At 63.8% G+C, this 11,784-nt stretch overlaps 1 protein-coding gene across 1 annotated transcript; it reads left to right on the forward strand.

Moving 5' to 3' along the window:
• The first annotated feature begins 3 nt into the window (after window positions 1–3).
• On the forward strand, window positions 4–11,125 carry RASAL3 (RAS protein activator like 3). Its single transcript, XM_035313186.1, has 19 exons — window positions 4–592; window positions 2,043–2,442; window positions 3,195–3,319; window positions 3,401–3,485; window positions 4,356–4,444; window positions 4,532–4,614; window positions 4,693–4,825; window positions 5,262–5,360; window positions 5,787–6,329; window positions 6,976–7,120; window positions 7,294–7,438; window positions 7,886–8,122; window positions 8,535–8,736; window positions 8,875–8,978; window positions 9,422–9,728; window positions 10,192–10,314; window positions 10,422–10,621; window positions 10,827–10,902; window positions 10,973–11,125. Exons 2-19 carry the CDS (start codon window positions 2,043–2,045, stop codon window positions 11,123–11,125), a joined length of 3,249 nt encoding a protein of 1,082 aa, XP_035169077.1. The 5' UTR covers window positions 4–592.
• The last annotated feature ends 659 nt before the right edge of the window (window positions 11,126–11,784 follow it).

Consider the following 11,784-nt stretch of genomic DNA (forward strand, 5'->3'; position numbering starts at 1 on the left):
ATGCCCGTAGCCACAAGCACCCCCTAATAAAGTCAGTGCCAGGACAGCAGCTTGGCCCCTAGGGAGCAAGGGGGAAACTGAGGCACGGGGTGGTGGGTGGCCGTAGGTTCCCATTCCCTGTGCGTGGATGTGCACGTGCACACGTGTGACCCGTGTCCATCAGGACAGCCCAAGCGCAGCCCACTTTGGAGACCCCCCAAACCCCCACCCCAGCCCCAGCTGGGGTCGCCCACCCTCCCCACCCAGCCCCCAGAGGCGTCCACGCATCACCACACACCGTGATGCTCCAACGCTACCGTCTCCACCACCTGTTCACTCTGAAACCTAATGATGGCCTTTAAGCTGGACGTACACAACTGGCCTCCGGCATTTCCCGAGCATCTGACGGAGGGCCCGGCATGGCTCTCCCGGCTCGGTGCCCTCCGGGGCTGTGGCCGAGTGTGATCTGGCCAGGCTGGGAGCACCGATAACATCAGTGGGGCAGAGGCGGAGGTGAGGGTGTGACTGAAACTCCTGCCTGGTCACATGGGGAAGCCACGGCAGGAACCGGGGCAGCCGAGCCTGGGTGCCGAGAAGGCAGCAAGCTGCTGAGGTACGGCGGGACTGGGGGGGTCTGCAGGGAGGTGGCACCCTGGGGTGATGCTCCGGCCTCAGAAACAGCCGGGGGTGGGGGAGGAGCCAAAGGGGGGATGTGGGGTGCTAGCATGGGGTGAAGCAGCTCCCCGCTGAGCAAAGGGTGCTTCACGGGTGCTGGGGGTGCTGGAGGATGCTGCTAGCTGGGGAGAGGGGGGAGTGGGCCCCAAAAGCACTGGCACCACCCCCAGCTCTGGGGCATCCTCCCCAGCTCAGCGCTGAGGTGCTGGCACCCCAGATCAGCGGGTGCCTGCAGCTCACTTCCACCCTGTGGGTGCCCCCCCAAGGAAGCTGCGGGGTGCAAGCACCACAGGAGCACCCCCCCCGCCTTGGCCTGCACCCACCCTGGGGTGCTGGGTAGGGTTGGGGGGGTCACCCAACCCCGGAGCCCCCCCCCCAATGGGCGTGGGGCACCCGCAGGGTGCAGGTGCCGGGAGGAAATGCTGCGGCGGCGTGGCCACGATGGCGACGGAAACATCTCCGGCACCCGCCTGCGCCTGGGGCTGGGGTGGCTGCAGGGCCACCCACCCGGGTGTCATCCTAACCCGGTGCCACCGTGCCCCAGTGGCACTGTATCCTGCTGCCACTGTGCCCCAGCATGGGAAGGTGTGGGGGGGTGGCGTGGGTGCAGGATCAGCGGCACTGTGTTGGCCACTCCGTGAGCGCAGGCACCCATGGAGATGGGGAGCCCCTTGTCACATGGGGCCACCCGACGGCCACCATCACCCATCCTGAGCTGTCACCAAACCCTGGAGGGTTTCACTCCCTGTTGTCTCCATCCAGGCAGCCCAAGCTGGATGCCCCACTTTGGGCACCCCCAGCCAAGCACCCCCTATTTGGGTCCCGTTATCCAGGGCACTCCTGGGTGCTGGATTGGGGTGTCCTGATGTGGGTGCTTGGACAAATAGGGGTGCCTGGAGGAGGGTGCCAAGAAATGGCTGCCTGGATGGGGGTGATGTCTGGGGTGGGGGGGGCAGGCAGGGGCACCCAGGTGAGCTGTCAGGATACAGGCACCCAAGTCAGGGTGCGCAAATGGGGTAGCAATACAGGGGTGCCCCAATCGGGGGACATGGAAGGGGGTGTCTAGATAGAGCTCCCCCTAGATGAGGGCACCCAGATAACGGTGCCCAGATGGAGATACCCCAGTGGGGATGCTGAGACAGGGGAACCCAAAAAGGGGTGTCAGAATGGGGGTGTCCTGGAAGGGATGCTTGGAGAGGGGTGCCCACATAAGGGTGCCTCAGAAGGGTTGTGTGGACAGGGGCACCCAAACAGGGATTCTTGAATGGGCTCACCTCACTGGGGGTGCCAGCCAAGGGTGCCCTCCCCATCACCACCACCCCAGGTCCCCACCCCAGCCTGTGGCCACCCTGGTGGATGCGGCTCATGGGGCTTTCCCCATCCCGCAGATGGAGGTAGAGAAACCCCCAGCGGCAGCCGAGACACTGACACTGCTGAAGACCTACAAATGGCGAACTGCAGCACCCATGGGTGACCGGGAACCTGAGCGGGGCACGGGGTCGCCGGGCAGCCGGCGCTGGACCCGGCTGCAGGGCTGGAAGCGTTCCTACAGCCAACCCGAATCTGATGGCCCAGATGATGGAGCTGGAAAGGGGGCGCCCAAAGTCAGCACCCGCCGGTCCCTCTTCCAGCGGGCTTTCTCGGCCCCCTCCAAGGTGTCCAAGGAGCCACGGAGCCCTGAAGGTGGCAAGGCCACCCTGCAGAAGTATTTGCGCTCCATGTCCAAGAGAAAAGGCCATGGGGAGAGCGGTGCCAGGGCTGAGCGGGTGCATCGTGATGCTCTGCCAAGTACGGGGGTGCTGAGGGGTTAGGGTGCGGGTGACAGGTGCTGGGGAGCGGGTGATGGTGGTGGGTGATTGGTTGGGGGGGGGGGGGGCGAGGGATGGCAGGCAATGGACGTGAGAGATGGTCTGGGAGGAGCTGGGTGGTGGGTGGTGGGTTGGGGGCAATGGGTGGCGGGTGGGTTATGGGTGATGGGGTGGGAGCAATGGGTAGTGAGGGGCGGTGGAGACCATGGCGGTCTGGGGGGGCAACGGGTGATGGGTGGGTAATGGTGAGGGGCACGGGGGCTGTGAGCTGGGCCATGATGTGGGGGCTGGATGTGGCCAGGCTTTGCTAGTGCTGGGTGGGGGGCACCTATGGGGGCAGGATGTCTGGGTCCCTGTGCATGACCTGTACAGGGTTTGGTAGTGGCCACGTGTGACCCAGCATTTCCACACTGATGTTGGCATGGCCACAGCTGCATGTCCCCTGGCATTGCCACCCTTGTGGTAGCACCTCCATGGCCATGTGTCCTCCAGCATCACTGCACCCCTGGTGGAACGACCATGGTGACATGGCTCCTGGCATCACAGCACCCACAGTGGCACAGCAGTGGCCCCATGGCCCCTAGTACCATCATCCCAACCATGCCGTGGCCCCATGTGCCTTGACTTTGTAACACCTATGGTGGCACGGTCACAGCCATGTCCCCTGGCGCCACCATGCTGACCATATGAGCGCCCATCTGGTGGTCCTGACACCCTGCTCTGCACCCCCAGCCCCAGAGAGCATTCACAGCACACCAACAATCCCACTGGCTCCAGCACCCGATGTGCCAGTGTGGGACGTCTCCAACTTCTCGCTGGTGGACGGACAGCTGATCCACATGGGCAGGGACGAGGAGGTGAGGACTTGGGGACCCCTGGGCACCCTGGGGTGCACGGGGTGCTGGAGGTGGTGGTGCCTGACCCAGCTGCACCCTCAGGCTTCGAGCAGGAGCAGGAACCGGACCGCGAGCTCCATCTCCGAGAGCACCAGCCTGCACCCAGCGGGTGGCAGGAGGGACACCGGTGAGCTGATGACAGGGGTGTTGGCAGGTGCTGGTGCGAGCTCCGACGTAGCGCCTGTGCGTGGAGCCTTTGGGCCATGCGCCATGCACCGCGCACATTGCCTTGCACTACGCACCATGCATCGCGCACCACGCACCATGCACCGCGCCATGCATCGTGGCCAAGCACTGTGCGATGCCTTGTGCCATGTTCCGTGTTATCCAGCATGCCACGCACCACCCCATGCCCCGTGCTTTGCACTGTGCCATGCACCCCACGCTGCACCATGCCCCGTGCCGTGCTCCGTGCTGTGTACCACGCCATGTACCATGCACTGTGCACCGTGCCCCACACACTGTGCCCCACGCTGTGCCCTGTGCCATGCCCCTCACCTTGCACCACGCTGAGCGGGGGGCCTGGAGGAAGTCCTCCATGCAAGGATGCCGGGTGCCGTCACTGCTTCCTCCACACTGCTGCGTGTGCTGATCCAGCCGATAAGCACTTTCGGCTTCCTCCCCGCGCCCCCATCAGCACGGGCAGGCACCACCACTGCCAGCCATGGGCCCCCGCCGCTGGCTGCTCTGCACCACACAGGGAGGTGAGTTCCCCCTCCCTGGTCCCCCCCAGCCCCTCTGCACCTTTCTCCCTTGCACCCACGAAGCTGCACCCAAAGCTTGGCTGAATTTTAGGGTTGCAGGTTGGCAGGATTTGGCACCCAGAACCTCCGGGGGCAGGAGGACTCCTTCCTCCCTTCTGCTTTGGTTGATGTTTCCCGGGGCAGTGTGTGTGGGGGGGGATTGGGCCATATCCTGCCCCCTGCACCCTACCATGGTGTTGGGGGGCTGGGGGGTGCACATAAGGGGGGGGGGCTGATGTGGGTGGCTCCAGCAGACCCGGCCACGGAGGAGAGAAACACACGGGCAGCAGGGAAAGGCACTGACAGCGATGCTTCGGCCACCTCCCAGTTCAGCAATGTCAAGGTGAGCATCCTGGTCCTGGTGCCACCCGTGGGTGCCACGCTGCACCCAGGAGCTTGCATGGCATCCACCCCCTTGTCCCTAAACCAGGGCCTGCTGTGGAAGCGCCTCCGGGATCGGAAAGGGCGCTCAGTGGCCAAAACAGAGACGACGGCAGTGGCTGATGGCGAGAGGTACAGTGCCATGGAGGGTGGCGGGGACAGTGGTGGGGACACTGGGGAGGGCCCCTGGTGGCAGCCGTGTCCCCTCAGGACCCCAAGCCAGAGTGGTTCACGTGAGTCCCTGCTGCCACCGCCGAGCGCTGCTGAGCTGGACCTCACTGGGGACAACGTCATCATCCGGCCCATGCATGGCAGCATCGTGGGCGAGAAGTTCTGCTTCCAGGTAATGGTCCTGGCCACACACCTGGGGCACCCTTCGGAGGTGGCCAGGGCACCCAGGGCACCCTGGAGGGGGAGACAGAGCATCCAGGACATCCTGCACGGGAATCTCAGACATCCTGGAGAGGCACCCAGGGCACCCAGGGCACCTTGCACAGGCATCTGAGGCACCCAGGGCACCCAGAAATCATGTCCATGCACCCAGAACACCCTGGAGGAGCACCCAGAGCACCCCAAGCACCCCAGCATAATTCCTTGCCTGGCTCCTGGTGCACCAAGGGCACTAAGGGCACCCTGCCCAAGCCCCCAGGGGATCCCCACTGGGCACCTGGCACACCCTAGCACAGCCATAAGCACCCAGATGACCCTGACACGGGTGCCAAGCCAGGACCATCCGCTGGGCACCCAGGGTGCCTTCCTGACACCTTCCCTGCACCCAGATCATCACTGGTGAGGGCAGCCGGTCCTTCGGCTGCACGTCCTTGGCCGAGCGCGACCGATGGATTGAGAACCTGCGCCGGACTGTGCAGCCCAACAAGGTGGGACTGCGGGGATGGGCACCCATGGGACACCCCTGCCACCCCCAGGGACACCCCTCAGCATCCTGAGTATGGGTCCTGTCCCCACCCATGCCCCCTTTTATCTTGAGGGCTTGGCATTCCCCCATGTCCTGCTTCTGTCCCCTGTGTTCCATCCTGTCCCTGTCCCTCTGCAGAATTCCCTGTCCCCTCCTGCCCTCATATCTCCTCCAGTCCTCAGTGCCCCATCTTGTCCCCACAACCCCTCCAGTCCCTTGTCCCCTCCTGCCCCCGTGACCCCTCCCATCCGTCCATGTCCCCTCCGGTACCATGTCCCCGCCTGTCCCCATGTCCACCCGCAAAACCCCCACGCCATGTCCACCCAGCACCCCCACCAACTTTACGTCCTCCCTTACCCTGACCCAACGGTTCCCCCCGCCCCCATAGGACAACTGTGAGCGGCTGGAGCTGGCGCTGAGCCTGTGGGTGTACGAGGCACGGGACCTGCCACCCCGGCGCCGCCTCCGCTGTCACCTCCACCTGGATGGCGTGCTCTTCGCCCGCACCACTGCCAAGGTGGCCGGTCCCGATGGCGAGCTCTTCTGGGGCGAGCTCTTCCAGCTGGCCGCCCTGCCACCTGCCCGTGCCCTCACCCTCGCCCTCTGCCGCGATGACCAGGGCCACCCCTGCCAGATGGTGGCATCTGTCACCGTCCCCTTGGCAGAGTTGGCAGCCGCCCGGCAGCCCCTGGAGCGCTGGTACCCACTGAGTGGCCATGGCAGCAGTGAACGGGCACCATCGGTGCGGGTACGTGGGCGGTACCGGGAGGTGCGGGTGCTACCCATCGTACGCTACAAGGAGTTGGCTGAATTCATCACCTTCCACTACCGGGAGCTGTGTGCCCACCTGGAGCCCACCATCGCTGTGCGGCACAAGGAAGAGCTGGCCGGCGCCTTGGTCCATGTCTTGCAGAGCACTGGGAAAGCCAAGGTAGAGCAAGTGATGACCGAGATGTGGTGGACGTGGTGGTTGGGGTGGGACAGGGATGAGATGGGTGTTGCCTGGGGCGTCATGGACGTAGCAAGTTAGGGTAGGAAGGGGGACAGGATGGGCGTTGTTTGAGATCCCATGGGCATGGAGGGTTGGCCATGAGACAGGCGTTGCCCATAGTGGCATGGGCATGGAGGGTCAGGACAAGAGAGGGGTTGAGGTAGGCACGGTGAGTTGGGGTAGGCTGAGGGTGCCAGGAGACCTGGGCATTGTCCAGGCAATGATGCTTTCAGATAGGTGGGATGGCATGGAAGGGGTTGGTTTGGGATGGGATGGGATGGATGTGTTGAGTTGGGCTGTGTTGGAAAGGGGTGGGATGGATGGGATAGGATGGGTGGAATGGGGTGGATGGGTTGGGTTGGGTCAGGTTGGGTTCTGTTGGGTTCAGTGGGGCTGGGTTGGGTCTGGCTGGGTTGGGTTGGGATGGCATGGCATGGCATGGCATGGTACTGTGAGTGAGATGGGATGGGAGAGGATAGGAAATGCAGTTCGAGGGGATTCCAGGAGATCCAGGCATGGCCTGGGCTGGGGTTGTCAAGTCATGTTGGGCCCATGGGTTGAGCTTCTCAACATGGCCACCCCATAGGCATTCCTCATTGACCTTGGCGTGGCCGAGCTGGACCGCTTTGACGACCGGGAGGCGCTGATCTTCCGCGAGAACACACTGGCCACCAAGGCCATTGATGAATACATGAAACTGGTGGGGGGCAAGTACCTCCAGGACACACTGGGTATGGCTGGGCATTAAAGGGTCTGGGGGGCATTACGAGGTGCAGAGCATGGGCAGGATGTTATGGGGCATTTCAGGCTGCAGGACACCCCTAGGACATCCCTGGGGGCTTGTCACAGCCATGCACGTAGTGGTGGCCAGCCAGTCCCTCACCGGATGTCCTCTGGTGCCCAGGTGAGGCCTTGGCCCAACTCTGCACCTCGGATGATAGCTGTGAGGTCGATCCCAGCAAATGCGCTGGCCCCGACCTCTCCGACAACCAGAATAACCTGCGGCAGGTCTGCGAGGAGACCTTCCAGCGCATCGCCATGTCCTGCGAGTGAGGGACAGCCCCTGGGTGGGCACGGGGCTGGCCACGGGGTGGGCACCTGCATAGGGATGGGCTTGGGGACAGGAAAGGGGTTGGACAATGGCATGGGCAATGGGACAGGCATGGAAGAGGGCATGGGGACTGTCACCAGCAGGAAGACCAGGGGATGGGCTTGGGGATGGGCATGGGAATGGGCCCTGGCACTGGGACGAACATCTGGAAGGACATGGGGACAAGTTTGGAGACAGACATGGGGGACAGGAACAGAAAAAGGCACCACGCCTGGGATGGACACGGCAATGGGCACCAGGAGGGACATGGGGACAAGTCTGGGACAGACACAGGGGACCATCACGGGGACAAGCTCAGGCAAAGCGGGCACCACGTCCCACAGCACATCACAGTAGCACATGGGGGGACTTCAGGGACACCCACCCACCCCGTCTCTCCCTGCAGAGCCTTCCCGGCAGAGCTGGGTGAGATCTTCGCGGCGTGGCAGGAGGAGTGTGTAGCGCGGGGCAAGGCGGCCATCGGGCAGCGCCTGGTCTCGGCCTCCCTGTTCCTGCGGTTTCTCTGCCCCGCCATCATGTCCCCCAGTCTCTTCGGCCTCGTCCAGGAGTACCCAAGCGAGGCCACCGCCCGCACCCTCACCCTTGTAGCCAAGGTCATCCAGAACCTGGCCAACTTCACCACGTACGTTGCGGCACACCATTGGTACTGGTGGGGAGGGAGGTCCCCATGGGGCAGAGTTGATGACCCCTACAGCCTGTGTGGCACATGCCCTATAATGGCTGTGGGGCAGTAGGGATGTTCCCAACATACCATGAGGCCATGTGAAAGGAGGCATCTAGAACCTCTCCTCCATGACGTAGGGCAGCAGAGATGGATCCTACATCCTACAGGGCACCAGGGATGTCCCCTGCATGCCAAAGGGACATGGCAGTGCCCTCACCCGTGTCCTGCCCCATGGACGGGGTGGTGACTCAGTCTGGGGACATGGCAGTGACTCAGTCCGTGATCCTGGAGGTGGCGGCCTGGCCCATGATTCAGGTGGTGGCCCAGCCCATCAGCCAGCCCACCTGTGACAGGCCATCATGGTCCCCAGGTTTGGTGAAAAGGAGGCCTACATGGGCTTCATGAATGAGTTCCTGGAGAACAACTGGAGCACCATGACGGCCTTCCTGCAGAGCGTGGCCAACCCTGAGAGCAGCATCCACATGGCCACCTATGACGGCTACGTGGACCTGGCCCTGGAGCTCGCCACTCTCCACCTCCTGCTCTGCGACATCTTCTCCAGCCTGGACCAGGTGTGTCCCCAAGGGTGGCTGGTGACACTGGCCACCTTCTTCTCCCCATGCGCAGAGCTGGGTTCTCACGGCCCCATGTGTGTCACCTGCCCTAGGGCCCCCCAACATCCCCATAAAGTCCCCGTTTTGTCCTGGCAGGCCACACAGGAGGAGCTGGAGCCCCTCCCCACCATCCTCAATGCCATCAGGGAGGGCACCCCTGTCCCCGTCTCCGTCCGGCTCAGCTCCACCACAGAGCGAAGGTACCAGGGGGTGGACAGGGGACACACGTGTGGACAAGGTGGATGTGTGGGGCCAGAAGGGTGACACTGGGAGCCATTTGGGGTGGTTCTGCTCCTGGTTGGGTCCAGGGTAACTCTGGGTTTGAGGTGACTGATCCCAGATGGGTCCCAGATGGCTTCAGGATGACTCTGGTCCAGGCTGGCTTTCAGGGATGGTTCAAGGGTTTAAGGTTCTGCTGTCTGATGGGTTTGGGGGAGACTTCTGGTCCAGGCTGGGTCCAGAGGATGTTTCTGGTCCCAGGCGGGTTTAGAGGCTGTTTCTGCTCTTGGGTGGGTCTCCCAAATGGTTGCAAATAGCTTCAGGACAGCTCTGGTCCTAGTGGGACTTGGGGTGGTCCCGGTCCCTCCTGGGTCCAACACCTCCGTGGTGCCCACCTGTGCCACCACCCCATCTCCTTGCCCAGCCCGGCGGAGAGCCACAAGCCGGGCTTCGTGCCACCACGGGACCTGAGCAAGCACAGCCCCCTCATCAAGAGCCAGTCGCTCATCAGCATCCGCCGCGTCCGCAGCCGCGAGGACGGGACGGAAGCGGAGCCAGCACGGGTGCCGTCCCCGCGTCCCAGCCGGGAGCGGAGGAACGTGCAGCGCACCCAGAGCGTGCCAGCGCAGAACAAAGCCGGCCGCCGCCTGCGCAAGCAGAGCAGCACCGAGCACGTGGCAGAGCCACAAGGCGAGGACACCCCAGGGTCCTCTGGCCCTCGCGATGCCACGGTGAGCCAGCCCCTGGGGGTGCTGCCGTACTGGTGGCACCCTTTGGGCTGTGGGGACACCTTGAGGGAGGCAGCGCCATGGAGACCTTTTGGAGTGGGATCACGGGGAATCTGGGATGATGGGGCCAGGGGATCTCTCAGGACAAGACCGTGGGGACCCGTTGGGGACAACGGAGCCATGGGGTCCCTTTGGGGATGGCAAGGCCATGGGGAACATTTGTGGTAGGATCATGGGGACCCTCTGGGGACAATTGAGCCATGGGGACTCTTTGGGGATGACGGGACCTTGGAGACCCCTTGGGGATCACAGGGTCCTGGGGACCCCTCAAGACAAGACCGTGGAGATCCTTTGGGGGCAACAGGTCCACGGGGACCCTTTGGGGGCAACAGGCCCCCTTTGCGCAGCACCCACCCTGCTGCGCACTCAAGGGTGCCCACACTGATGGGTGCTACTGGTGCCACAGGGACGCTCGAAGCTGCGCTCATCGGTGTCACTGCCACGTAAATCCACGGTGCCGTGGCAGCGCTATGCCGAGGAGGCAGCGGCGGCCCAGGGCGAGCTCTACGCCATCCGTCCCCTGGAAAAGGTAACCCTGGGGAGGGTGGCACCCACCCTGGCGCCCACCCTGGTGCCCACCCTGGCACCCATGGGACTCCCTCCTGACATCTGCCCTTGTCCCCCATCCTCCCCCAGCACGGGCGGCTGATCGAGGCGCTGGGCAAAGAGGTGGCAGAGAGCCGGGAGAAGCTGCGGCTGGCAGAGGCGCGGGTGGGCGAGCTGGAGGCTCAGCACTGCGGGCTGCGGCAGGAGCAGGGCCAGCACCGTGAGCAGCTCGAGAGGCTCCGCCAGCAGCTGGAAGAGGCCAATGCACGTTTGGCCAACCTGGGCGCCAGGTGGGTGTCCCCAAAGCCTGTGTATCCCCAAGGCCTGGGTGTCCCCAAAGCCTGGGTGTCCCCAAAGCTTGTGTGGCCCCAAAGCCTGGGTGTCCTCAAAGCCTGTGTGGCCCCAAAACAGTGCCCAGCACCCGGCTCTGCTGACCCCAAACTGCTGTCAACTACTGGTGAGGGGTCCGGGTTCATCCCCGGCTCTAAATTTTAGGTTGACGGCGGCTGAAGGCACACGGAAGAAGGACCTGGAGAGGCTGAAAGCCACCGAGGAGAAGGGCAGAGTGCTGGTAAGAGCTCCAGGAGCCCCAGAGCTTGGGACAAGGACATGTGGTGGGTGCTGACGCTGTCCCCTCGCAGGAGAGCCGGCTGTCGGCGCTGGAGCAGGAGAACGCTGATCTGCGGGGTGCCATCACCCAGATCCTGGGCCAGCCAGGCAGGACAGGACGCCGGCACCTGGGGACACGGAGCTGGGATGAGGGCGGTGAAGACGCCCAGACCACCAGCGTGTAAATGGCGTCTGGGGCCACCATTTCCAAAGGCTGTTTAATCCCGATCTCAGCAGGTTTCCTGTCCCCAAATAAACAGTGTTGGCATCACCGTGACAAGACACTTGTGTCACCTGTCACCGTTCTGGGTCCTGTTCCCAATACCACCCTGTCCCCAGCACCTTGGGGGCCCTCATCCATCCCAGGTCCCCAGCCTTTAGGGGCAGGGCCATGAGACCTTCGAGGGGTGACAGGACCATGGGGACCTTTTAGGGCAGGACCATGGGCCCTTTGGGATGTCAAGTCCATGGGGCCTTTTGGGGCAGGGTCATGGGAATTCTTTGGGGGTGACAGGACCATTTGGGGCCTTTGGGGAAAGGACCATGGTAACCTTTAGGGCCAGGGCCATGGGACTCTTTGGGGGTGACAGGACCATGGGTGCCCTTTGGGGACCTTCTGGGGCAGGGCCATGGAGCCGTCTGGGGACAGGACCATGGGGGCTCTTTGGGGCAGGGCCATGGGACCCCCTGGGGGTATCAAGTCCACGGGGACCTTTTGGGACAGGGCCACAGGGACTCTTTGGAAGTGACAGTGCCATGGGGACTTTTTAGGGCAGGACCAAGGGCGCCCTGTGGGGCTGACAGGACCACAGGGGCCCTGCGGGTCTCCTGAGGCCCAGAGTGG

This window comes from Oxyura jamaicensis (genome assembly GCF_011077185.1).
Source record: "Oxyura jamaicensis isolate SHBP4307 breed ruddy duck chromosome 30 unlocalized genomic scaffold, BPBGC_Ojam_1.0 oxy30_random_OJ103, whole genome shotgun sequence".
Classification (NCBI taxonomy): domain Eukaryota; kingdom Metazoa; phylum Chordata; class Aves; order Anseriformes; family Anatidae; genus Oxyura; species Oxyura jamaicensis.

What these genes read in the sequence shown, in the direction of transcription:
- RASAL3 (XM_035313186.1), top strand. Translation starts at nt 2,043, where the DNA reads ATGGAGGTAGAGAAACCCCCAGCGGCAGCCGAGACACTGACACTGCTG. An exon ending in GGGTGGCAGGAGGGACACCG is followed by an intron (nt 3,486 to 4,355) that starts GTGAGCTGATGA and finishes TGGCTCCAGCAG; the next exon opens with ACCCGGCCACGGAGGAGAGA. An exon ending in TCTTCTCCAGCCTGGACCAG is followed by an intron (nt 8,737 to 8,874) that starts GTGTGTCCCCAA and finishes TTGTCCTGGCAG; the next exon opens with GCCACACAGGAGGAGCTGGA.